The sequence below is a fragment of the Molothrus ater genome, chromosome 11 (genome assembly GCF_012460135.2).
Source record: "Molothrus ater isolate BHLD 08-10-18 breed brown headed cowbird chromosome 11, BPBGC_Mater_1.1, whole genome shotgun sequence".
Classification (NCBI taxonomy): Eukaryota; Metazoa; Chordata; class Aves; order Passeriformes; family Icteridae; genus Molothrus; species Molothrus ater.
Window position 1 is genome coordinate 20,688,413 of NC_050488.2, and position 26,623 is coordinate 20,715,035.

General features: G+C 57.1%; 1 protein-coding gene across 1 annotated transcript; it reads left to right on the top strand.

Annotated features, from left to right (window-relative positions):
• Window positions 1-4,189: 4,189 nt before the first annotated feature.
• On the top strand, window positions 4,190-26,585 carry LMCD1 (LIM and cysteine rich domains 1). Its single transcript, XM_036390996.1, has 6 exons — window positions 4,190-4,205; window positions 14,477-14,565; window positions 15,779-16,034; window positions 20,528-20,893; window positions 24,968-25,183; window positions 26,027-26,585. Exons 2-6 carry the CDS (start codon window positions 14,477-14,479, stop codon window positions 26,180-26,182), a joined length of 1,083 nt encoding a protein of 360 aa, XP_036246889.1. The 5' UTR covers window positions 4,190-4,205; the 3' UTR covers window positions 26,183-26,585.
• The last annotated feature ends 38 nt before the right edge of the window (window positions 26,586-26,623 follow it).

A 26,623-nucleotide genomic window follows, 5' to 3' on the forward strand; every position in this document is an offset into this window, starting at 1 on the left:
CGAGCCCGTGGGCCCAGCAGAGGAACACAGGGGAGCCCAGGGGAGCTCAGGGGAGCTCAGGGGAGCCCAGGGGAGCTCAGGGGAGCCCAGGGGAGCCCAGGGGAGCTCAGGGGAGCCCAGGGGAGCTCAGAGGAGCTCAGGGGAGCTCAGAGGAGCCCAGGGGAGCTCAGGGGAGCTCAGGGGAGCCCAGGGGAGCCCAGGGGAGCTCAGGGGAGCCCAGAGGAGCCCAGGGGAGCCCAGGGGAGCTCAGAGGAGCCCGGAGGAGCCCAGAGGAGCCCAGGGGAGCTCAGAGGAGCCCAGGGGACCCCAGAGGAGCTCAGGGGAGCCCAGAGGAGCCCAGGGGAGCTCAGAGGGGCCCAGAGGGGCCCGGAGGAGCCCAGGGGAGCTCAGAGGCACAGGGCACTCTGCCTTCACCCAGCAGCCCATCAGGAGCAGCCTGGCCATCACCCCTGCCGATGCCAGCAGAAACGGGACTGCCAGAGCCAGGCTGCTGTCCCCAGAGCCCAAGGGCACCTGGGGAGGGCCCGGTGCCACCTTAGTGCTGCCGGGACAGCTCTGTGTCCATAGAAGCCGCCCGGGAATCGGCGGGACGCTGAGATCCCCTCAGTGAGCAGCCCTGCCCGTCTGGCGGCGAGTGCCGGGGATGGCTCCCGCAGCAATCAGCTGTGTTGAGTCACAGCATGATTCTGTCTCTTCCTAGCACTGAGCTAAGTTTAGCCCAGCCTCGTTACAGCCGTGATCCCCTGCTGGCGGCCGGCCCGGCCCGGCCCGGCTGCTCTGGGGGCGGCCTGGGGCGCACCTCCAGCTCCGGGAGAGCCCCTTCAGCTCCGGGAGAGCCCCTTCAGCTCCTGGAGAGCACCCCCAGCTCCTGGAGAGCACCTCCAGCTCCGGGAGAGCCCCTTCAGCTCCGGGAGAGCCCCTTCAGCTCCGGGAGAGCCCCTCCAGCTCCTGGAGAGCACCTCCACCTGTTGGAGCTCACCCCCAGCTCCTGGAGAGCCCCTCCAGCTCCTGGAGAGCCCCTCCAGCTCCTGGGGCACACCTCCAGCTCCTGGAGAGCACCTCCACCTGTTGGAGCTCACCTCCAGCTCCTGGGGCACACCTCCAGCTCCTGGGGCACACCTCCAGCTCCTGGAGAGCACCTCCCCTTGGAGCACACCTCTCCTAGAGCTCATCTCCACCTCTTGGAGAGCACCTCCACCTCTTGGAGTGCACCTCCACTTTTCCTGGAGCTCACCCCGACCTCTCCTGGATCTCACCTTTCTCTGGATCTCACCTCTCTGGATCTCACCTCTCCTGGATGTCACCTGCCCCTCTCCCTGCTGCCCGCTCTGCTCCAGGCCTGCCAGGACACTGCAGCTCATTTCATCCCCAGGGACAGCATCCACAGCTGTTTATTGCTGTGTATTGATAGTCTGAACCTCCAGGAACCTGGGAACTGAAACAGGGCCTGTGCAGCTTGGCTGTGCTCCCCATCCCAGAGAGCTCCCAGCACCAGCAGCTTCTGAACCTGGGGAGCCACCTGCCCCTGGGTGCCTTCTCACCTGCCCTGTCTCACTATCACACTCTGCCCTGTGTCACTATCACTTGCCCTTATTTATTTGTACTAGCATCAATTACAGCTGCTCCAGATGTATTTTTATTGTAAAAGGAAGCTTCTAGAAGGGTTTAACTCATATTCCAGTATTGGCTTTGTGCTGCTGGGAAGCCTTGGCTGCACAGGGAGTGCCCAGTCCTGCTCAGCACCTGGAGCTCTGCAACTGCTGCTTAAAACAAAACCAACCCATAAATCCCCACCCCAAGCTGTCCCTGTCACCTCTAACATCCCCTGCTAGGTGGATTCCCCCCACACACAGAAAAACGCTCCCTCTACACCTGTCCAAGGCATGAGCTGGGCTCCCTGTGAGCCGGGCAGACTGTGGGGCCCTCCACAGTGTCCCTGTGCTGGTGCCAGCATGGCAGTGCCACTGCTCCTGGGGGCTGCCCTGTCACCCCATGGGCCCTCCCTGCCACAGTGTCCCTGTGCTGCTGGCAGCATGGCAGTGCCACTGCCCCTGGGTGCTGCCCTGTCACCCTGTGGGCCCTGCCACAGTGTCCCTGTGCTGCTGGCAGCATGGCAGTGCCACTGCCCATGGGCCCTCCCTGCCACAGTGTCCCTGTGCTGCTGGCAGCATGGCAGTGCCACTGCTCCTGGGTGCTGCCCTGTCACCCTGTGGGCCCTGCCACAGTGTCCCTGTGCTGCTGGCAGCGTGGCAGTGCCACTGCCCCTGGGTGCTGCCCTGTCACCACATGGGCCCTCCCTGCCACAGTGTCCCTGTGCTGCTGGCAGCGTGGCAGTGCCACTGCTCCTGTCACCCGTGCCTCTGGCACCCTGCAGTCCCTGGGTGAGTTCTTTCCTATGTCCCCCGTGCGTGTGTGCCCTGGGAAAGGCAGATAATGTCACCCCATTGCCATGTCAAACCTTTCCAGGGCTGCCAAGCCCTTCAGAAGCTTGAAAAACAATATCCCTGTGCTGTTTGTTCTCTGTGCTCGCTCCCAGATGCCTCTGGAAGGTCAGGTTCAAACGCCCTCCCTGGAGGGACTTTATCCCTCCAGAATTTCTCTTCTGCCATTGCTTTTTAACCCAGATTTTTTGTGGATGTTCCAATATCTCTTCTGCAAATGTTCAGACATTCACTCAGGGGCACGTTCCGGCTGTCCAGAGGGGCTGCCAGCCCCCAGGGCCTTTGGCCTTTCTGCTGGAAAAGCATCTCCAGCTCCATAGGACCCTGGGAGGTCGGGTTCCCTGTTCCCCTTCTCTGCAGGAATGCTGTGAGAAACTTCAGGAAAAAATGTACCAACAAGGGAGAAATTAAATCAAGGAGAGCAGGATTTTTGTTTAGATTGCAGCTCAAAGGAGCCAGCTCTGAGCTGGGGTTGCACGCCTGGATCACAGATCATAGCAGGCAGCTGGACCCTGGTTTCTGTTATTTCAGGGTTTTCCTGGACCCAGGCACAAGGAAGAAGGGAGAACGGCTGGGATCAGTGGGAACTGGGGAACCAGGGGAGGGAGCAGGAGCATGTGCAGCCCTCCCTCCCTCACCTGCACAAAGGGGCTTTGTGCTGGACCTCTTGGCCTCAGCAGGGGCAGGCAGGAATGTTTGTTGGAGCAGGCTGGAATGTTTGCTAAAGCAGTAAAGACCTCACCAATCCATGTAAAAAAAAAAAAACAAAAAACCACAAAATACAAAAGGCAATAGATTGTCATTCAGTGCCCAACATGCATTGAAATAACAAGAGAAACGTGGTTTTGGACAGTTTCTTCTGCTAAAAACATTCCGTGTCTGTCTGCTGTGATAAACTGCCCCAGCACATTCCTGTCTGATTCGGAAATCCATTTCCCTGTGCTCGGTGTCAGCCATGCCTGGGATGGGAGCGTGGTGGAGCAGAGGGACAGAGGGACTGAGGACAGAGGGACAGTCCCAGGCCAGCCACAACAGGCAGCTTGCCTGGAGAGCCAGGGGCTGCACAGTGCTTGGGCACCCCAAACCATCAGCCCCATCCCTGCCCGCAGCCCTTTCTGGCACTGCTGCTTTGGGGCAGGAACTTTTACCAATTCCATTCTTTCTTGCCCTCTTTTTTATGCCCCAGGGACTGTGCTGTCCGAGCACAGAATCCCAGAATGGTTTGATTATTGAATAGGATGACCTTTACTCAGTTCCACCCTCCCTGGCGTGGGCAGGGACACCTTCCACAATCCCAGGTCATTCCAAGCCTGTCCAGCCTGGCCTTGGGCACTGCCAGGGATCCAGGGGCAGCCCCAGCTGCTCTGGGCACCTGTGCCAGGGCCTGCCCACCCTGCCAGGGAACAATTCCTCTGCAGTGTCGCATCTTCCCGTGCCTTCTCTGAGGCCATTTTCCCCATCCCTGTCCCCATTCCTGTCCCGTCCCTGCCCCTGTCCCTGTCCCCATCCCTGTTCCCTTTTCCCCATCCCTGTCCCTTGTCCCCGCCCCCGTACGGTCCCTGTCCCCTTGTCCCCTTGTCCCCGTCCCGCTGTCCCCGCCGCGGCCACGCCCCCCCCGCGCTTCCCCGTTCGCCATTGGCCAGGAAAGTTTCGGGACGGGTCGGGATTGGCTGAGAGCGGCGCGCGGCCGCCGCGCCCGCCAATGAAAGGCGGCGCTCGGGCAGCGCGAGCGGCGGCGGCGTGGGAGCGGCGGAGCGGCCGGAGGTGAGTGAGGGGAACCGGGGGGGACAGCCCGGGGGACAGCGGGAATGATCCCGATCCCCGGGACGGGACAGCGGGAATGATCCCGATCCCCAGGACGGGACAGCGGGAATGATCCCGATCCCCGGGACGGGACAGCCAGGGAACAGCGGGAATGATCCCGATCCCCGTGCCGGGACAGCGGGAATGATCATGATCCCCGTGCCGGGACAGCCCGGGGGACAGCGGGAATGATCCCGATCCCCGTGCCGGGACAGCCCGGGGGACAGCGGGAATGATCCCGATCCCCGTGCCGGGACAGCGGGAATGATCCCGATCCCCGTGCCGGGACAGCCCGGGAACAGCGGGAATGATCCCGATCCCCGTGCCGGGACAGCGGGAATGATCCCGATCCCCGTGCCGGGACAGCCCGGGGGACAGCGGGAATGATCCCCATCCCCGGGACGGGACAGCCCGGGAACAGCGGGAATGATCCCGATCCCCGGGACGGGACAGCGGGAATGATCATGATCCCCGTGCCGGGACAGCCCGGGAATAGCGGGAATCATCCCGATCCCCGGGACGGGACAGCGGGAGTGATCATGATCCCCGTGCCGGGACAGCCCGGGGGACAGCGGTATCGGAGGACAGCGGGAGTGATCCCCATCCCCGGGACGGGACAGCCCCGGTACAGCGGGAACCATCCTGATGCCCGTGCCGGGACAGCTCGGGCACGCCGGGAATGATCCCGATCCCTGTCCCGGGACAGCCCGGGAGCGGTCCCGGTCCCTGTCCCGGGCACAGCGGTATCGATCCCCGCGCCCGGAGGTGCCCGGGCACAGCGGGTGCGCCGCGGGCAGCGCTCGGCGGAGGGAGCCCGGGGTTATTCCCGGTATCCCGCATCTCCGGCTGCGCTGCCCGGGCAGTGCGAGCCGGGGCACTGAGCCCACCGCTCTGCCCTCCTCCCTGCCCTTCGGGGGCGCCCAGAGCGCCCTGCCCGGTGCTCATTCCGTGCCAAAATCGCTCCAGCGAGGCGTCTGCTGGCAAGGCAGCTGTTGTTGTGCGAATGAACCCGTGTGCGGCACAGCTGTGCTGAGCTGCGCTCTGCCGGAGGGACGGAGGGAGTCCCTTGTCCCCTTCTAGACCCTCTGGAGAGTGTTGGCTCCAAGAGATGCCGGCCCTTCCTGCTGCCATGGCCCTGGGCTCTGGGAGGGATTCTGGCTGCCGGATCAGAGCGTGTGGAATGGCAGCAGCTGCTCCCGTGACCTTCCTCTCTGCACCTTTGTCCCCGCGTGGCTCGCGGATGAGTTCAGCAGCCCCTGTCGGCCTGGTGTGATCCCGTCTCGCTGGGACCGTGCTGGGGCACCCCAGACCCTGCCCTCTGGGGCTTACTGCCTTCTGCCATGGCGTTTTCTGGCAGCGCTGGCCCCGGGGGCCCACGCTGACCGTCGGGCTGGGCGGGTCAGCCTGGCTGTTGCCGAGCTGTGGTACCTCCTGTCCCGATGGGTTTGAGCTGAGCCACTGCTGATCCCGAGGAGAACTTTACCCGGTGTCACTGTGAACTTTACCCGGTGTCACTGTGAACTTTAGCCGGTGTTTCTGTGAGCTGGCTGTTCTGGCAGGGTAGCCAGGCAGAGGCTGGTGTTTGGCAGCAGGAGCTGCTGGCCGGGTGACCCACAGATGCTGGGCTGGGCTCCTCAGCATCCCCCTGCCCTGCTCTCCTGACACACACGATGCTTGGAGGTGGGGCTGGGGCACTCAGGATTCCTCCTTCCCTGCGTGCTGACCCTGCTGGGGACAATCAGTGCTGGTTGGCAGGGGCGGCACCCCCGGTGTGGCCCTGCAGGGTGGCCCTGTCCCAGCAGGAGTGGTCAGGGTTTGGTGGGACCTGCTGGAGGGGCCTCCTGATGTGTCATCCCAGACTCAGAGCAATGACCCTAATGACCTGACCCTAACCCTCTCCCAGCAGGACCCTGCTGCTGCTGGCGCCTCAGCCATGTGCACGGGTCCTGGCTGCCGTGGGGAGGGCACCTTTGGGTGCCAGCTGGAGCCCTCAGGATGCTCCTGCCTGGCACTGAGTGGGGATGGATCCCACAGGAGTGAAAATGGAGCCTTTTTCTCGGGGCTGCTGCTGGGCTGTGGTCAGGCTGGCCCTGCCAGCAGCTCAGTCCCTGCCTTGTCTGGAGCAGGGGGCTCTGAGTGGGGCTGAGCTCTGCCAGCAGCCCCAGGCTGGGGGTCCCTCGGGGGGGCTCCAGGAGCAGGGCTGGGTTTGGACAGCAGAGAGGGCTGAGCAAATCCCTGCTGTGGGATAAGCCCTGGTGAAGCTGTTTCTGCACTGGAGCCATCTCGCAGGAGCTTCTCAAGCATCACCTGCAGGGGATGAGGCAGGGAGGGCTCACAGTGCACCCCAAAAAAGCTTCTGATTGCAGAAAGCATCAGAGACTTCCCAAAATGTGCAGCTGGATGCTCAGCTCCCATTGGGGAAGGGCTGTAAAGGACAAGATGTCACCTCTACTGTCACTTCAATCTGAGGCAGTGGCACAGAGTGCAGTGAAGGCGCAGTTCTGCTGGGGACCCTCGCTGTGGGCAGGGGATGCCCAGGCTCTGCACAGCTCTGCTGCCTGTGCCCCCTCACCTGAACGCTGCAGGGTGAAATCAGACATGCCAGCTGGTTTGTACTGCAGAAGGGATATGAAATGACATAATGAAAACAAGGCAGGAGAACAATGCAGACGCTGTATCAGTGTCTGAATAATCGCCGGCGCAGCGTAAATGGGTGTCTCTGCAGCAGACGGCTGTTTCATTTCCTGAATCCTAAGGCGGGCACTTTTTCTGGGCATGGTGTGGAATACTGTCAAATTTTAATTTAGCTTGGCAGTGTCACACAGCCAGTCTGAGCAAGTCGGGGAAGGCAAGTCTGGAACTCATTAGAGCTTGTCGCGAGGCCCCGAAAATTTGATTTTCAATCACTGTTGGGTTTAATTATTGTTGATGTCTTGCCTAGAGTATTCTGGGATTCTTTCTGAGGAAATTAAAGCAGCATGAGTGGGACAGCGTTCTGTTTGGCACAGGGCTTGTTTAGATTGAATTCTGAGTGGAGTTAGAGCTCAGAGCAGGGAGAAGGCGATGGCTGGCACGGCGCGAGGGCTGGAGCGGGCCCAGCTGGCCAGGCAGCCCCTGGGCTTGTGTGCTGTTCTCACTAAACTCTGTCCCTTCTTGTCAGAGCAAAATAACCCACGAAGCTAAGAGCACCCGTCTAAGCCAAGGTAAAGTTTACTCAGTTCACACAAATTTTGGTTCTTTAACTTTTTCTTCCTTCGGTTCTTCACATGAGACTGGCAAACATCTGAAGCGTCCCGCAGGACACAGAGGAGGGCTGCTGGTGCAGGGCTGAATGGGCTCCAGGGTGTGGTCTGGGGGTCCTGGTGCCTCAGGGAGAGGCAGGAGCTCCCTCTTCACCAGCAAACACTGGATGCCTGAAGAGCCCTCTGCAGCTGTGTGCAGATGTGGGTGGGAGTGCTGCTTGGGACTGGAGCTTGCAGTGGTCAAGTCCAAAACCTGGGAGCTTTTCAAAACTTCTCATCCCAGCTGGAAACGCAGCTTTGTCACTCATGGTTCCTAAGGTGGGTGCCTTGGCCAGGGTGTGCAGGGTGCCTGGGCTGAGCCCCGAGCTGTCCCCACAGCTGGCAGGGCCTGGCTCTGTGGGAAGGATGCTCAGCTCCCTGGTAACAGCAGTTCTGCCCAGAGACTTCTGTGGGACACATCTGAGAAGCCTCTGTGGTGTCCCAGAGCTCTGTGAGCACTTTGGGTGGGTGAGGATGAGGATCCTGGGTGAGGGGCTGGGGAGGTTGTGCTTGAGCCCCCAAAGGTGCTGCTGCTCCATTGTATAAACCCTGTCAGGGCTGCAGAAACCAGCTTCATCTTCACCACCAGCTTCATCTCGGCTCCAAGTGTGGGGCTGGAGCCCCAGACCTTGAACAGTTCCACCCCAGGGCTGGTCTGGCCCTTGCAGAGTTCTCATGCTCATCATGTCTGGTCTGCAGAAGCTCAGTTTCCCTCTGGAGCTGGCACTGTCTCTGCAGAGCCACCCCCGGGGCATGAGGAGCTTGCTGCCAGGGCTGGGGACAGGTCACACGTGGCTCTGGGGACAGGTCACTCTTGGGGAGGTGGCTGTGCCTCCCTGAAGGCTGCTTTGTACTGATCCCTGCTCCCAGAGCAGTGTCCTTGTGCTGCAGCCCAGGGGAGGAAGCAGATGTGGATCCTAATGGAGAAACCTGCTCTGGGTAAGTATTTATAGACATGGAATCACAAAACACAGGGGTTAAAGACCTTATTTTGGGACTTGGACTCAGAGCTAAGCAGAGTCCAATGAAATGCAATTTACAAATTACAAAATCCCTCTGGTCCTGCAGAGAGGCAGTGTCTGGAGTATTTGCTTAGGCTGGGGTTTTTCTCCTTTTTTTAAAGGAGGAAATACTGTATTTCAGCCATCCAGGAAAGGCAGTGCTCAGATGTCCCATCTTGGAGCTCCTGTTCCATTTAGAGATGGGGCTCAGAGAAAGGGGAGTATTTCCAGGCAGCTATTGGCAGTTTTTGGAGAGCTGGAGTTTCCTAGTGCTGGTACCAGGCTGATTCCTCACTCTTGTACCCTCTCACCTGCTCCCAACACCCACCCCGTGGCTTGGTTACATCAGGTGGGCACAGGAAGGTGAATTCTCTCCAGAGCATCCTGATGGTTGCCAGTGTTTGGGGTGGCACAGCTCCTGCCTTGGCTTCGGGGCATCAGCAGCCTCAAGATTCACTTGGACCTGTTGGTGTGCTCCTTCTGAGCACCTGCAAGCTTGCTGCTCCAAACCTCCTCGCTTTGTTTTCCAGCCTGTGCTGAGATTGTGAAGCTCGGGGCTGCCACAGAGAGGCTGCAGTGCAGGAAGGGTGAGGGACAGGGGTGGGCATGGCCCTGCCCTCGTGCCACCTTCAGCTTCCTCCTGTTTGCTCCACCAAAGATCCCTCTCCTACTGCTGAGAGGATATTCAGTCCTAAATCAGTTGTTAATGGAGATTTGATGGGAGCAGCTCCTGTCAGTGTCCTGGGCGCTCCCCATTCCCAGTGGCATCCAGAACCTTCTCCTCGTGTGGCAGATGGGGAGGACCCGGCTGGTCCTGGGCAGGTAACTGGAGATCACCCTGAGACCCTTACCTGAGTGCTCTGGAACTCAGCACAGGGGCTGTTTCATTAGCCAGACACTTCCTCACATCTTGGTTTGGGTTTATAATTAAGTCCAAGTGTCTGAAGCACTGTCTGACTTTGTGAAAAAATCTGATTTTTCAGCATTTGCCCTTCTCTTATCATTAATTCACACATTGTTAGTGAAGAAAGGAATGCTGCCAGCTATGTGCTCTTGGAAGAGGGAGCTATTTGCAGAGGCCCTGGTTGTTGGAGCTCTGTCATCCTGTGGGTTGGGATCTGGCAGCTCCATTGAAATAGTTTCCTTCATTATCAGAGCCTTTACCTGCTCTTTATGTTGCTAAAATAAAAGGCAGCAAACTTCTTACTCTGCAAAGCTTAATACAATAAGTGCTTCCAGTATTGCAGATGATATCAACCCATTCATTGATGCCTGAAATAAATCCAATAGAGAGAATTTGGGATGAAAGACAGCCTTTTGTCAGGGATTTTTTTTCCTGTGAGTGTGGTAATTGGGATAACGCTTGCTTGGAATCTGGCAGGGAAACAAATTGCTTGCAGGTCATGATTACAATGGATGTTTTCTATGAAAATGAGAAGAAAATAAATCAAAACATCCCTTTGCTGTTCTCAGAACTGCAGTGGTGAATGTGTTCATTGGTTAATGCCCTTCTGAGGGCAGCTGCTTGCCTTGTCAGACCTATTCCCCTTGCTGTCAAGGAGCCTCTCCTGAAATCCAGAAGAGCCCCAAGCGTCCCACCTGAGCTGCCCCTGCAGGAGGTTCAGGGGATGTTTTGGGCTGTTCTGTGCCAGGACTGGGAGCTGGTTCCTGAGCTGGACCTCCCCAGCGTTGGGTGCAGTCAAGGAGGATGTTGAGCTCTAAGGCCCCTTGCAACCCAAACCCTTCTGTTTGCTGCTCATCAGCAGAAAGGAAGAGTTCAGCCAAATGGCCAGCATGTGAACTGGAGCATGCAGCATTCCCCTTGGATGTAAACCCTCGCATCCTCCAGTTACTGGAAATCCGTCAGGAGGTTTGAGCTGGCCCCAAGTCCTTAAGGAAGTTTGAGCCAGGCCCAAATCCATAAGGAAGTTTGAGCTAGCCCACTGTTATTATGCAAGCCTAGCTCTATTATAGTCAAATCATGACAACAAATGATCTGCTATCCATCCCTATCCCTCAGCAATTGTGCTGAGCAGACTGGTCCCACCCATGTGAATATTGTGTGGCTTTTCCCCATTCCTTTGTTCATGGGTCTAGTTCAGACTTGGCTGTAAATCTTCCAAACTCACTGCAGCTGGAGGAACCTCCCCAAAGGGTTCTGGAGCTCTCTCGTGCCACGGCTGGGAGCGAGGGCAGGGTGTCTGATGCTGCAGGAAGGTTTGGATGGAGCCTGTCGTGGCCACTGAGGAGCACTGGCTGTGGGGAGAGGTGAAACGAGGACCTCGGCTCTGAAGGGCTGTTGTGAACTTGGAGTAACTTTTTGGAAACCAGCTTTTCCTCTTCCCTCCCTAAAAAGGAGGGGAAAACATACTTGAGGTGGTTACGTGTCTCCAGCACCATTTCGGTCTCCAAATAGGGTGTTGTGCAATAAATGCTTTCGGGATCCAGAAGCCTCTGTGGAAGCAGCAGGGCCCCCTTTGCCAGCCCCTCCCGGGCCTGTGGCTGTGGCACTGTGTCCCCAAAGCCCTTCTGGGGGCTGGAGAGCCGTGGGTGACTCAGGCAGCAGTGCCAGGAGGGGTGACTGCCACGGGACACCCTTCACCTGCTGTGGATCTGCCCTGGTGTCACACCGAGCACAGCAAGCAGAGAGAGCCGAGTCCTGCCTGTCCCCTGCTGCCCCGGGGGAGTGCTGGGTCCTCCATGCTCCTGGACTAACCTCCACACTGGCCAAGCTTACTGAAACTCTGAATGGGATTTCAGGCCCGAGTTCTACAGGTCCTGCTGCCCCTGGGGACAGTGCCTGGCAGCAAACCCAGCTGTCAAACTGGTTTCAGCAGAGCCTTTGGCAAAGGGTCCTGGGCCGAGGTGTGCTGGGCTGGCCAGAAGGTGACAGAGCAAAGAGCCCTGTGGGTCTCAGCTGAGCAGCAAACAGAGCAGGCTGCGCAGCTGGAGCCTGACCTGCTCAGAGCTCCTGGCCAGGAGTCCATCCCACCAGACCTGCCAGGGAAGCTCAGTGCTCCTTTCCAGAGGAGTGCTCAAGCTCTGGAGCAAGCTGGAGCCGTGTTTGGGTTCTTTCCTTGTCACTTGTCACTCCAGGCTCTCCATTTTCCAGCTGCTCAGCGACCCATGGCCGTGCCTTTGGCTGGTGTAACAGCAACCCATGGCATTACTGGTGTGCTCCTGACACTGCTCACTGATGTTTTTGTGGGTAGAACAGCCTCGATTTCCTATCATTTCACTACCCAAGAATTTCCTCTGCCCTGACTTGCTTTCTGTCTTCTAGCAGCAAGAATGCTGTGAGGCACAGAAAGCCAAAACAGAAATCTTGCAAGGAGCGTCTATCTAGTCCTGGTGAGCAGGATTTGCTTTTCTTCAACCAGTTTGTTGACATAGGCCTGGTTTTGGGGTTTTGGCGCTGTTTAAAGCATTACAAATGTCTCCAAACCCTTTGTGTTAGAAGGTGATGCCGAAGTTCAGCTGCACTTCTCGGATGGGCTTGGGCATAGGTGGAGCCTGGGCTAGTCAGAGCGTTTGTTTCACATTATCTCACCGGCTTTGGGTTTTTGCAGTGTCTTGCATAATTTTTGCAAAGAAATCTCCTTTTATGCCGATGTGAGGAGCTGCAGCAGAGCGAGAGGAGCAGCTCAGTGCCTGGGCAGGACGTGCAGGGACCGGACACTGGCGCCTGTTGTGTCTGGCCCTGCACAGGGACGGGAGTGAGAGTGGCTCAGCTCTCCCTGTGCTTCTGGAGGAGTGAGGAGCAGCACTGCCCTCCAGACAGAGCCTGCCAGGCCTTTCAGAGCCTCCCGAGCTGCTGGCCCGAGGGTCTGAGCTTGCTGGGCACCCTTGGGGCTGTGACTTCCTGCCCTGGCACTGCCCTGGGCTCCCAGTGCCAGCTTGTCCGGGGAGCTGCCTGTGCTGCTGACCACACTTGTCCCTGTGCCTTTCCCCTTGAGTGAAAGAGCCTTTTCCAAAGGAGTTTATTTAATCCAGATGTTTGTCTTTTAGATAAACCACCACTTGCAGTCCCTTGCTGATGCTCAGCTCCTGTTTGACTCACTAAGATCGGAGCCAGCTAAACCCCAGCAGCTCGTGGTACCTGGCACAGGGCTGGGAGTGGTCTGTGGGAATCCTCAGTGTCTGTCTGTCCTGGGCAGCTGGCACAGGAGGAAGAAGAGCTGCAGCATCGTCACTGGGTTTGTCTCTGAGCAGAATTCAGAGCCTGGAGCTGCTGAGCACAGCCTGGGTCAGCCCAAGGGCCCCGTGGGTCCCTGCTGGGGAGCAGCATCTGCTCTTTTGCCTCAGTCCTTTCACTGCTCTTGGTCCCTCCCTTTGAAAATAGGTTTGGCAAGGCCAGCCTGTTGTGAGGTGCCAGAGGGTGATTTAAATAGTGCATGATCTTGCACTGCAGGACTGAGGCAGGGCAGGGACTGCAGCCATGGGCAGGTACCAGCGCTGGGCACCTCCACAGCCTCACCCCTGCTCTGCCAGGGCTGAGCCCTGAGCCTCTGCTGGGCCAGCTGGAGGAGGATCCCTGTGGGTCTCTCCCAGGGCAGATGTTCTGTGAGTCAGACAGGCTCTCAGTGTGTGTGCACAACTGAGGAGTCAGCTCCTAGAACAAGCTCCTGCCTCGAGAGAGATTAAAGACCTTTCACAAAACCCGATCAATGGCCCCAGAAAGGCTGGCATTGTGAGACCTGTGTATGCCACAAGCCCTGATGGGAAGTGCAATCTGTGGTGGCCACAGTGGTCAGAACCTGCCCAGCCCTGACACCTGGCTGTCCCTCCAGGGGCCAGAGGTGCTGGGCTGTGCTGCGGCAGGCTGTGGGCTCTGATCCCTCACTGCAGGGGCTCGGAGCTGCTGAGCTGGGCTGACACTCCCCTGGTGCTGCCACTGCTCCTGCTGGGCTTGGCACTGTCCCTGTTTCCCCTCAGCTCATTTTTCCAGGGAACAAGCATGTCTTTCAGGCAGGAGCCTGACAGCTCCTGTGTAAACATCCAGGCTGAGATAAATTCAGCGTCTGCTGGTGTCACCTTGCCCTGCTGCCTCCTGCAGCACTTTGTTTTTGTCTCCTGCTGTACCCTGCTGTGTTCCTCACGCTCAAAAAGCCATGTTTGATAAATCCATGGGGCAGGCAGGAAATAGGTTTGTTTTCCAATGTTACGGGCTCCTGGCGTGGGTTTTTGCTCATCTTTGTCCTGTTGGGAGGTTGTTAGGATGTCTCTGCAGCAGTGAACACCCAAGGATGGGTGACTTTTGTCTGTTTTCAGTGGGCAGCAAAAAGTGCAGCACAGCCACAGCCCCCCCTGCCACTCCAGCACCCCCTCTGCTCCCCAGAGCATTTCCCAGTGTATTTCCTGCTCACTATGGAAACCCCCCCTAAAGTCCAGTGCCAGAGGCATGGAAACCTACCACATTCCCAAAATACACTTGGAGACACACCAAGGAGGTCCAAGGTGCAGTAAAGCAAGTTCAGCATCAGGTTATGGCAGTGCACCTCCATGTCTCCTGCCTGACCTTCTGCCTTGCACAGGTCCATGTGCAGTACATGAACTCTGTGAACTGGATCAAAATGAGACCTGAGGTCTCTGTGGAGAGGTGAAGGTGGCTGCCCAGGGTATGGGCATGTTCCCTGGGTTTGATGTGCCAGCCCCTCCACCTTCCCTCACTTTGAAGGGAAAACCTTCACCCAGCATCTTTAGATAAACTTAGCAGGGTTGCATGGATGTGGTCAGATGGTGTTGGGAGATCTGAGGTTTCATGGGACACAAGGGATGGCGGAAGGGATCGCTGTCTGCAGGGCAGTGTGCGCTGTCAGCGCTGTCCCAGGGAGCCCTGGGGACAGAGCCCTGCCAGCTGTGCTGCTCCAGCTGTGCTGCTCCAGCTGTGCTGCTCCAGCTGTGTGCTGCTCCAGCTGTGCTGCTCCAGCTGTGTGCTGCTGTTTTGCAGATGTCGGGGAGCCAGCCGCAGGTGGGAAGAGGCGCGCCCTGCCTGCGCTGCCGAGGGCTGTGCACGGGCTTCGAGCCACACTCCTGGAGGTAACGTTGGTCCTGCCTGATCCTGCCTGCAATGGGCCTGCTGCTGACACAGCACCTCGTTACTGATGCTTCATTCCCACTTTTTCCTCTTAAAACCACAAATTCGGGTAAATAGCCCCTGATAGTAGCAGCACACCAGGACAGTGCCCAGCTCAGGGCAGGGGCTGCTCCCTGCCCCAGCAGGACAACAAAGGGGCTGTGAAATGGAATGCAGACATCCAGATGTCACTAATTGAAAGAGAATTAGTGCCCTCTGAGCTGCCTCACAAACACTGGGCTCCTCTGTGCTCCTGGGGAGCTCCCCAGGGTGCTGGGCCCATGGTGGTAGGGCAGGGAGGCTGCGGTCCAGCTGTGCTGCTGCAGCTGGAATGCCTTGGATGCCTTCAGCCCCATTTGTGATACTTCAGCTGTGTGAAATCCAAACTTTAAAGCACTCATTTGGTGGAAGCACAATTATTTTTTTATTGACCCCATTAAAGGCTGGTAGGACTCATTCTTACTCCAAGATCCTGCTGAAATCCTCGGGGTTGTGTCAGAGTTACTTTGCCCCTTTTGCTATTAGTGTTTGATGGCAGTGCTGGCCACCAGAGTGTCCTTAGACACTTGTCTGTGTGATTTATACCTATTATCGTTCAAATTACAGTCAATTAAGCATCAGTTCCTTCCAGCAGTCACTTTTTTAATGGCATGTAAAGATTCATAATAGGCAAGGCTGGTGCTGCTCTGTTGGAATCTAGTGAGGAGAATTATCTCCAATCTCGTGATGCTTGAAGGGGTTTCCAGAGTTCAGGGGAAGCAGCAGCTCATGGGTGGGAGGCAGCAGATTTTGCAGTGCCAGGACACAGGAAATGGCTTCCCAGTGCCAGGGGGCAGGGCTGGATGGGTTATTGGGAATTAGGAATTGTTCCCTGGCAGGGTGGGCAGGCCCTGGCACAGCTGGAGCTGCCCCTGGATCCCTGGCAGTGCCCAAGGCCAGGCTGGACATTGGGGCTGGAGCAGCCTGGGACAGTGGGAGGTGTCCCTGCCATGGCAGGGCTGGCACTGGGTGGGATTTTGGGTCCTCCCAACCCAACTCAACCAAACCCAACCCAGCCCATTCCACCCTGAGCCTTTTGTCCGTGCCATGAGCCTGTGTAGGCTGTGTGTGCCCCTGGGGCAAGGCTGGCAGCCCATGCGCGGCTCATCCCCTGGATGCTCTCTTGGGATTTCCCAGGAAGATCTGCAAGTCGTGCAAGTGCAGCCAGGAGGAGCACGGGCCGAGCTCGGAGCTGGACGATGACCGCAAGATCGGGCGGCTGCTCTCGGGCTCCCGGCACGCCTCGCTCACCGCGCGCCTCAAGGGCGGCGACGGCGCCCGCATCTACAAGAGGAACCGCATGATCGTCACCAACCCCAACATCTCGGGCAAGGACCCCACCTTCGACACCATCACCTACGAGTGGGCTCCCCCCGGGCTCACCCAGAAGCTGGTAAGGGCAGCCGGGGGCTGGGGACGGAGCTCTGCTGTGGAATGGGCTTGTCGGGGAGAAACAGGAACCCGTGGTGGGCTCAGAGGGGTACAGAGCCTCGCGTTTGGAACACTGCCCATAAGCAGAGTGGGTAGGAGAGCGGGATGGAATGCCTTTGGGTTTTATGGCTTTGTTTACATTTCTAGGAGAAGTCTTAATGGATTTTACAACTAGAAAGCTCTTAGTCTTTTGGTAAAGCCCATCTGCAGTAAAAGCATGGCTGGGGAGAGATACTATCCCTGCTGTCCTCCTGCCCTGGGCAGCCCATGCCTGCTCTAAAGCCCCAGCCTGGATGTAAGAACAACTCCTCCAGGCCTTCTGGGGCTGTCTGGGCTGGGCGAGCAGAGGAGCAGGAATGGGGCTGGCGGGCAGCTGGGTGGTTGTGCCCCAGGGCTCCTCCTCTCCTGCTCTCAGAGAGCATCCCTGTGCTGCTGGAGGAGTCCTTGCCTGGAAAGTGGGCTCAGAGGCCCATTGCCGGGGTCCCTCACAGTGCCTCTGAGGAAGAACAGCAGCCCACCCCTGTTCCAGCAGCCTTGAGGAGCTTCCTGTGCCCAGGAGCAGGAGTGGGAGGGCTCCCTGTGCCCGGCTGTGAGCCTGGTGAGAGCTGAGCTGGGTGCCTGGGAGCTCCTGCCTGCAGCTCCTGTCTGCTGCCAGCAGAACCACTCTCACCTCAGCTCTGGAGCTGGGGATTTCTTCCTTACAGTTTAAGCATAATCTGGTCCAAATAAAAACAACATTTTTAAGAGAGCTCAGGGTAAAAAGGTGATATAGAGAGTGTGGTCCCCTTCTGAGGGCTGGATCCAAAACCGAGCCCCCAGCCCAGCTCCACCTCCCTGCCGTGCCTGGTTTCCATCTGGACCAGCTGTGTGGGAAGGGGTGGAAGTGGTTTTCAGTATGGGGAGGTGTGAGCCAGCAGAGCATTTCTTGTGGGAAAGCCTTTAGCTGGCTTTTCACTGTGCTGTGGTGTAAAACCTTCTGGGTGCCACTGTCAGGAGTGAGCAGTGAAGAGCTTCTGCTTCTCAAATGAAACAAATAGCTGCAAGCTATTGATGCCAATCAACAAAAAAAAAAAGCTGCTGAAAATGCAACCAGAGACCTTTTTAAAGAAGAATTTGGGATACAGGTGTTAAAGTGTAGTTGCAGCCCGCAGAGCCAGACTGGTTTAAAGCCAGTTGCCCTGAGGGCCTTGGACAGGCTGGGTTGGGGCTGAGCTGGGGATGCTTCATCGAGGCCCTTCCCTTCCCTTCCCTTCCCTTCCCTTCCCTTCCCTTCCCTTCCCTTCCCTTCCCTTCCCTTCCCTTCCCTTCCCTTCCCAAGCCCCCAGCCCAGTCCCACCCTTCTGATGGGGGAGGTTCAAAAACTTTATGAAAGTTTTTGATCTCTTTATAGTGCCTGGACAGGCTGGAATATATTTTGGTTCAAGTAAACAACAGGCAGGGGCTTTGGAGACAACCTTGATAAATTCTGGCTTGCAGATCATCTTGACAAATGCTGGGGAGAAGTGTTGGATGTCAGCCACTCTCAGGATGGTTTCAAAGGGACTTGGGCCAAAAAGCTGTTAGTGCACAACTGCCTGGCTCCAGGGCTTTCCTCCTGAAGGCAGGCTGGCCATTTGGGATGGCTTTAACCTTGTTTTGCTGAAGTGGACGGTCAATAATAGGAGGAAGTTCAGAGCATTCTTGTTAAGCCGTGCCTGCAGAAGTCATGAAGCAGATACTTAGGTCCTTGGAGACAGTGGAAAGAACAGATCATAAAATAGCCCCAAGATCCAGTGGTGAGCACTGAAAACTAAAATGCTCTTCCTCCAAATTACCTGCACTCAGGCAGCACAGCGAAGCATTGGCCATAACAGTAAGTGATAGCAGCAGATGTAGCAACTTCTTGTTCTTCATGGCAGTTTTTGGTGTCAGGTTGGATTTTTTGGATTTTTTTTCCCCCCAATCTTTTCTCTGGACACATTTTTATTGACATCTGCAATTATAACTTCAAGCATTCCCTTGGTCAGGGAGTGAAATCTCACTGCCTGTCTGGGCAGATACTGAAACCTGCCCCTGAGCAGGCTTTAAGTAAGCCTTTAAAAAAGCCTTGAGGCTTTGCTTTCCTCACTCTCAGCACAAACACTTTGTGTTGGGAATGGAGATCCTGGAGGTGGAGCAGACCAGGAGGCTCCAGGTGCCTGTGCTGGCCCCTTGCTCTGGTGTAAATGTTCATTAGTCTTGGCACATCAGTGGACTGAGGTTTCTCCCCACGCTGCTGCTCTGCTGCAGCTCTGCTGTCCTGGTGGTCCTGCTCTCACAGCATCACTTCAGTTGTTTCCTGTCCACTTGTGGGGCAGTGCCTGTGAGGAGCAGTCAGGGAATCCTTGTCTCTTTCTCCTCATTCCTCTTCGGTTTCCTCATATCTGTGAAAGCCATTTGTGCACCAGGACACTGCCCAGCATCCCACAGCTCTCCAAACAGCTCTTCCCAAACACCACCTTCTCCCACAGGGCAACAACCTTCCCAGGAAACTGGACATCAACCCCCCTTTGCCCAGGGCCACGATGCACCGAGTGCTGATGTCTGATATCCCAGTGTGCAGTGATTTGAACTTGCACCCCAAAGGTGGGGAAGAAGCCCTGCTTCCATGGAATCATTATGTGCTGCTGTTCCACATTTCCTGTCAGGAATTCCGCCCTGCAGCACTGCTCTCTGCCTCAGAGGAGGCAACGTGGAAGGCACCTGGAAGTTTTTCCTGACGTGCTGAAGAGTTCAGTGCTGGGCAAGCATTTCTGTGTGGAAAAGCCCAGCCTGAACCAGCCTGTGTGCCACAAACAGTTAAATCTCTTTGCTAAGTTTTTTAAGCTAGAGTTCTCAAGTAAGAAGCAAATCTAATGCAGCTGGCTGCTGGTCTGGCAGGGAAGGGCAGGGAGCCAACTGGCTGCCCTGTCACTCTCCACACTACAATAGGAAAATGCCGGAGTGGGAAACTCCCTTCCCCTGCTCGGGCCAGGAGCAGTTAACTGTGCAGCCCCCGTGGCCCACGGGCACTGACCCAGCCTCACACTGACAGGGCTTTACTCTGCTGCTGAGGTCCTGGCCTGTTAAATCAGAGCCTTCATTTTGGGCACTTTCTGGGCATTTCCTTTCTGTGTCACAGGGTATTAATAATGAAACACCTTCCCTCTGCTGTGAAACCAGCAGTCAGGTGGAACTGGTCAGTGACACAGACTCAACTGCCAGCTGCATTTTTCCTGTGTTATGATGATTTCATTAATTGATAAAGGATGGTCTTTCACTGTGAGCTGCTCTGCACACAGCCCTGTGGGCTCTGGGGTGCTCAGAGTGGTCTGGGACTCACTCCCTGCAGCTCTCCCTGTCCCAGCACAAGGCAATAGAGAGCTGCTCGTGGGTTTTGATGTTTATGGGTTTTTAGTCTTTTCAGCAGCCGTGTTATCAAATTTCATGGAAAAGTGTCATGGTAATGCCAGCAAGGGAGGGTGTGCTGGGATTTTTGTGCAAAGCAAGTTCTGTCTGTGCTGCTTTGCTTTCCTGGGCAAACTGGGGTTTGTATTTAAACAAACAAACAAACAAAAAGTAATTTAAAACACCATAAAAACACCCAGTCTGTTTTCTGAGGATGAAAGGATTTATAACAGCCTGCTACCCCGGGCATCTAAGCCAGTCCAGCCTTTTATTTCTGCACGGTGGGTGCAAACCCTTCAGAGGGAGAAGGGAGGGTTTGGGTGCATTGTCTGCTGCTGCTCCACAGCACAAGCAGAGCATGTCCCTGGCAGGCTGTGCCTCCTGCTGCAGCAGCTTGTGTGTGTCCTGTGCAGTACATGCAGGGCTGTGTGTCCCGTGCAGTACATGCAGTACTGCGTGTCCCCTGCAGGCCATGCAGTGCTGTGTGTCCCCTGCAGTTCATGGCCTGTGTGTCCCGTGCAGTGCATGGCCTGTGTGTCCCCTGCAGGCCATGCAGTGCTGTGTGTCCCCTGCAGTACATGCAGTGCTGTGTGTCCCCTGCAGTGCATGGCCTGTGTGTCCCATGCAGTACATGCAGTGCTGTGTGTCCCCTGCAGGCCATGCAGTGCTGTGTGTGTGTCCCCTGCAGGCCATGCAGTGCTGTGTGTCCCCTGCAGGCCATGCAGTGCTGTGTGTCCCCTGCAGCACATGCCCCTGTGTCCCCTGCAGGCCATGCAGTGCTGTGTGTGTGTCCCCTGCAGGCCATGCAGTGCTGTGTGTCCCCTGCAGTGCATGGCCTGTGTGTCCTGTGCAGTACATGCAGGGCTGTGTGTCCCCTGCAGTGCATGGCCTGTGTGTCCCGTGCAGTACATGCAGTGCTGTGTGTCCTGTGCAGTACATGCAGTGCTGTGTGTCCCCTGCAGCACATGCCCCCGTGTCCCCTGCAGGCCATGCAGTGCTCTGTGTGTGTGTCCCTGCAGGCCATGCAGTGCTGTGTGTGTGTCCCTGCAGGCCATGCAGTACATGGAGCTGGTCCCCAAGGAGCTGCAGCCCGTGGCGGGCACGGAGGGCGCCTGGCAGCGGCGGCGGCGGCTGGCGCGGCAGCTCCCGCTGCACGACCAGGACCCCGCGCAGTGCCGCGGCCTCGCCGAGGGCGAGCAGCAGCTCATGCACGACTTCGTGACGAGGTACAAGGCCGAGGCCCTGGGCGTCGGGGAGGTGGCGCTGCCAGGCCAGGGCGGCGGCCGGAAGGAGGAGGAGAAGGCCCAGGAGAAGGCCCAGGAGAAGGCCCAGGAGAAGGCCCAGGAGAAGAGCATTGACCCCAGCACGGCTCCCGAGTCACCCAACGGGGCCCTGGAGAGCACGGCCGGGCACTACGTGAGTGAGGGATGGGATAGTGGGATGGGATGGGATGGGATGGGATGGGATGGGATGGGATGGGATGGGATGGGATGGGATGGGATGGGATGGGATGGGATGGGATGGGATAGGATGGGATGGGATGGGAGCACTGAGGCTGCTCCAGGCTCAGGGAGCCACTGGGAATAGATTTGGTCTCAACTCACAGAAGGCAGGGTGATCTGTGCCTTGTCCCCATCCTGCTCCCAGGGCATTCTCCATGCCTGCTGCAGGCTCAGTCACATCACAAAGCTTTGGAGCAGCACTGTGAGGGCCTGGGGGGCTCCTCTGCTCCAGCCAGCCCTGCTGAGCACAAGGGTCCATCTGGCAGGGCTGATGAGCGGCGTTCTCCTCTTCTTCATCTCCTTTCTCTGCAGCAAAGGCCTTGCTGGGCCACCAAAGTCAGGGAATTCTTGCTGTGGGAACTGGTTTGAGCTCTGGGTTCTTGGCAGCTCTGAAAGGTTGGGCATGACATGTTCCTGGATGATATGGGCAGTGTTTCAGTTGAAAGCTGAACTTGATGATCTTGGAGGTCTTTTCCAACCTTCACCATTCTGTGATGCAAGTCAGTATTTCCAAGTAGGCTTCTTACCCAGAAAGACCTCAGATGACAGGAGGTGAAGGCTCTGGCCAGTTAGCACAGAGCTGTGAACATGCAGATAGTGTTCCCAGGACTGTAATCACTCTGGGGAAATGGAAACAGCTGCCCTGGGTCCCTGGGCATACAAATACATTTCCACTGAGAAATGGCTGAGATTCCTCAACACCCTTTTAGATTTATATTCCCCCAGCACTGTCTGGAGTGCTGCTGAACAGATGCTTATCATAAAATATGGTGAGTGGAAATACCTTGTCCTGGTCCTTGTGAGGGTGACTTGCAGCAGAGGATTTAAAGCTGAAAAAGCAAATGGTGTCCAAGTGTTTTTAAGAGGAGATTCTTTCCTGCCATTCCTGCACTGAGGTTGTACATGAAAGAGCAGTTTTCATTTTCAGTCCATATTGGGTAATGTCTCCCCTCTGCCATGGTCTCTTAACGTACTGCTGACTTTGAATCCAGGGGCACAGTAAAGACTTTCACTATTGCAACAAAACACTGAATTTTAAGATAAAAAATAGCCAAAAAAGGAAGGTTTCCTTTAAACATATCAATAAGTCATCCTAGCAATGAAGGTTTACTTAAACTGCAAGTTTGTCCTTTCAAATAAATAAATACATAACTGTGATGTTATTCTCCTTAGTTTGAAGCATCATTTCTCTCAAGGCACCAGCTGAAAAATGGAGCAGCTTTCAGAGCAGTGGCAGATCCTCTGGGACAGCCAGGCTGTGCAGCCCAGGGCAGGGCAGACCCGGGGAGGACTGGGGACACTGGCCCTGCTGGCCACTGCCCTCATCTGCCTCCACATCCCTGCTGCACGTCTGTCCCACGGGATGGGTGTTCTTCACAGAGCACAGAGTCCTGACCCCCAGAGCCGGGGACTCCTCTGGTGTTACAAGGTTTGATTCCTGCCCTGGAATCAAACCAAATCCTGAGGCAATTGATCCAAATTAATCATTGTTCCCAAAAGCTTGAGGCCAGCAATGCAGGGAGTGCTCAGAGTGCCTGTGGTGTCTGGGAGCTCCTTCCCTGGGAGCTGGCACTGCAGAGCACGAGCTGGGCATGAGCAGCATGGGAAAGCCTAAGGGAACAGGACACGTTTTTGGCCAACACCTCTGGTAACTCAGCTAGTGAAGTGTTCACTCCTCTGCCTGCATGATGGAGATACAGGAGCACCAAGCTGTAATCCCACCTCAAGTTTGAAGGATCACCTCTTTGTAGTGTGTAAGTAGCAGGATATGGAGGTTATACAATGCTTGGGAAAAGCCCCATGAATAAATTTTCCCTGTGAACAATTTCCATGAAGAGAAACAGCAAAATAAGTTGTTTTTCTAACAGTTCTTGCTGGCAATTAACTTGAGCTCAGGGTTGGAAGCTGCAGTGTTTGTTCTTGCTTCAGATCCTGCAAGATAAGCAGGGCTGGGCAGCTGGGGCTGTGGCCTCTTGGGGCTGGCAGGGCAGAGGCAGCTGCAGGGTCTGGCTCTGGGGCTGACCCCAGCTCTGGTGTCTCAGGGAGGTGTCGGGAAAAGGCCTGGGTCTGGTGGGTGCAGAGCCCTCGGTGTGATGGGTGCAGAGCCCTCGGTGTCATGGGTGCAGAGCCCTCAGTGTGATTGATGGGTGCAGTGCCCTCGGTGTGACTGATGGGTGCAGTGCCCTGAGTGTGACTGATGGGTGCAGTGCCCTGGGTGTGACTGATGGGTGCAGTGCCCTCGGTGTCATGGGTGCAGTGCCCTCAGTGTGATGGGTGCAGTGCCCTCGGTGTGATGGGTGCAGTGCCCTCAGTGTGATTGATGGGTGCAGTGCCCTCAATGTGATTGATGGGTGCAGTGCCCTCGGTGTGATGGGTGCAGTGCCCTGGGTGTGATGGGTGCAGTGCCCTGGGTGTGATGGGTGCAGTGCCCTCAGTGTGACTGATGGGTGCAGTGCCCTGGGTCTGGTGGGTGCAGAGCCCTCGGTGTGATGGGTGCAGTGCCCTCAGTGTGATTGATGGGTGCAGTGCCCTCAATGTGATTGATGGGTGCAGAGCCCTCAGTGTGATGGGTGCAGTGCCCTCAGTGTGATGGGTGCAGTGCCCTCGGTGTGACTGATGGGTGCAGTGCCCTGGGTGTGATGGGTGCAGTGCCCTCAGTGTGACTGATGGGTGCAGAGCCCTCGGTGTGACTGATGGGTGCAGAGCCCTCGGTGTGATGGGTGCAGTGCCCTCAGTGTGACTGATGGGTGCAGTGCCCTCGGTGTGATGGGTGCAGTGCCCTCAGTGTGATGGGTGCAGAGCCCTCGGTGTGACTGATGGGTGCAGAGCCCTCGGTGTGATGGGTGCAGTGCCCTCAGTGTGATGGGTGCAGTGCCCTCAGTGTGATGGGTGCAGAGCCCTCGGTGTGACTGATGGGTGCAGAGCCCTCGGTGTGATGGGTGCAGTGCCCTCAGTGTGATGGGTGCAGTGCCCTCAGTGTGACTGATGGGTGCAGTGCCCTCGGTGTGATGGGTGCAGTGCCCTCGGTGTGACTGATGGGTGCAGAGCCCTCGGTGTGATGGGTGCAGTGCCCTCAGTGTGACTGATGGGTGCAGTGCCCTCGGTGTGATGGGTGCAGTGCCCTCGGTGTGATTGATGGGTGCAGTGCCCTCAGTGTGACTGATGGGTGCAGTGCCCTCGGTGTGACTGATGGGTGCAGAGCCCTCGGTGTGATGGGTGCAGAGCCCTCGGTGTGATGGGTGCAGTGCCCTCAGTGTGACTGATGGGTGCAGTGCCCTCGGTGTGACTGATGGGTGCAGGAAGGTCAGTGACCCACAAGGGAGAACCCAACCCAAACCATTCTGTGGTTCTCCCATTGTACCTGTTAGGAACTGTTGGCTTCAATCGGGGTGTTTGTAAGTTGTCATCTGATCCCAGGGCCATTGCCAGTCCCTGCCCCTGTGCCACCTGGAGGGGACACTGCTGTGCCAAGGCTCTGATGGGGCACAGCAGGGCAGCCACAGCCCGTGTGACACACAGGCTGCTCACAGCTTCAGTGGGAGTAGGAACAGCGTCCTGCCAGCCTCTGAGTGGAGCTTTAAGGCTGGCTCTTCACTAATCACAGGATTGCTCTGCAGGCACAGATAAAGAGCAGACCTACTTGGTCTGGTGTGTAATGTGCATGGATGCCATTAATCTTGAGATTAATCACATCTAATTTTGGCTCTTTGGCCTGTTAGAAATAGAAAACACTTGCTGAAATCTGTAGAGGGACAGCTGAGTTAGGCACAGACAGAAAACAATGAGACAAGACCAAAATTCCTGATCTCTTTTCAAATTTACATCTCTGATGTGCTGCACTATAGGAATTCTTAACTTCTCCTTGGAGAACGTTTGTATTTTGGTGGAGGTTTTGGTTTGGGAGGGTGCCAATGCCCCTCAGAATGAGCTGCCCAGCAGGGTGGGTGGGTGTCGCCATGCCCACGCTGACCAGCACCCCTCCGTGCAGCGCTGCGAGTCGTGCCAGCAGCCGGTGCCCGGGGACTGCCCCGTGGTGTACGCCGAGCGCGCCGGCTACTCCCGCCAGTGGCACCCCGGCTGCTTCGTGTGCTGCCGCTGCACCGAGCCCCTCGTCGACCTCATCTACTTCTGGAAGAGCGGGGCCGCCTGGTGTGGGCGCCACTACTGCGAGAGCCTCCGGCCCCGCTGCGCCGGCTGCGACGAGGTACGGACCTGGGAGGGACCCGTGTGCCAGGGGGGAGTGACCTGAGCAACTGGGACCCCCTGTGCCAGGGGACAGAGTGACCTGAGCAACTGGGATCCCCTGTGCCAGGGGACAGAGTGACCTGAGCAACTGGGACCCCCTGTGCCAGGGGACAGAGTGACCTGAGCAACTGGGACCCCCTGTGCCAGGGTACAGAGTGACCTGAGCAACTGGGACCCCCTGTGCCAGGGGACAGAGTGACCTGAGCAACTGGGACCCCCTGTGCCAGGGGACAGAGTGACCAGGGCCCCTGGGACCCCCTGTGCCAGGGGGGTGTGACCTGAGCAACTGGGACCCCCTGTGCCAGGGGACGGAGTGACCTGAGCAACTGGGACCCCCTGTGCCAGGGGACAGAGTGACCTGAGCAACTGGGACCCGCTGTGCCAGGGGACAGAGTGACCAGGGCCCCTGTTACCGCCTGTGCCAGGGGACAGAGTGACCAGGGCCCCTGGGATCTCCTGTGCCAGGGTATAGAGTGACCTGAGCAACTGGGACCCCCTGTGCCAGGGGACAGAGTGACCAGGGCCCCTGGGACCCCCTGTGCCAGGGGACAGAGTGACCAGGGCCCCTGGGATCCCCTGTGCCCGGGACAGGGACACCTTCCAGGGGTGGGACAGAGTGACCTTTACAGGTCCCCTCCAGCCCAGACCATCCTGTGATTATTCTCTGTACCCATTCCTGAGCTCCACGGCTGATTGGCTTGGTGGGAGGTGTGGGGTGGTTCTCCCTGCTCCTGCCATGCTCCAGCTTGGTGGGGTGGTGGAAATGAGCAGTTGTCTGTCTGTCTGTCTGTCTGTCCTGTAGATCATCTTCTCGGAGGACTACCAGCAGGTGGAAGGGCTGGCCTGGCACCACAAGCACTTTGCCTGCCTGGAGTGTGAGACGCTGCTGACGGGCAAACCCTTCACCCTGGCCAACACCAGCCTGCTGTGCAGCACCTGCAGCCAGAGCAGGGCCTGAGCAGGGCCAGCAGGGCTCCCACCAGGACTGGGGGCATTTGGAAACACAGCACGAGGGGAAGGTTACCAAATTTCAGAGTCGGACTATTCACTTGCGAGCAGCTCCGTGTGCCCTGGCATCCAGCACAGCGAGAGGAGGTGTTTCCTTGGGGCCCTCTTGGATCTGCCAGGGAGCCCTTGTGCCCACGTGTACCTGCCAGGAGGAGCTGGAGAGGAAAGCAAAGGAGGGGCTGGGCTCTGCTGGCTTTTGTCAAGTCTGTCCCACCTTCTTATGACTAAGATCTTGCAATAGTCTTTTGGAAATAACACATCTCAACAGTAACTTCTGGCATACTAAACCTACAGTTGTGGTCAAAAACAAGGGGTGTTTGTGGTTCTTAAATCCTTACTGGAATTAGGCTAACAGGCTGCTGCCACTGTGTCAAGGCAGTGGGTTTGAGGA

What these genes read in the sequence shown, in the direction of transcription:
- LMCD1 (XM_036390996.1), top strand. Translation starts at nt 14,477, where the DNA reads ATGTCGGGGAGCCAGCCGCAGGTGGGAAGAGGCGCGCCCTGCCTGCGC. An exon ending in TTCGAGCCACACTCCTGGAG is followed by an intron (nt 14,566 to 15,778) that starts GTAACGTTGGTC and finishes GGGATTTCCCAG; the next exon opens with GAAGATCTGCAAGTCGTGCA. An exon ending in AGAGCACGGCCGGGCACTAC is followed by an intron (nt 20,894 to 24,967) that starts GTGAGTGAGGGA and finishes CCCTCCGTGCAG; the next exon opens with CGCTGCGAGTCGTGCCAGCA.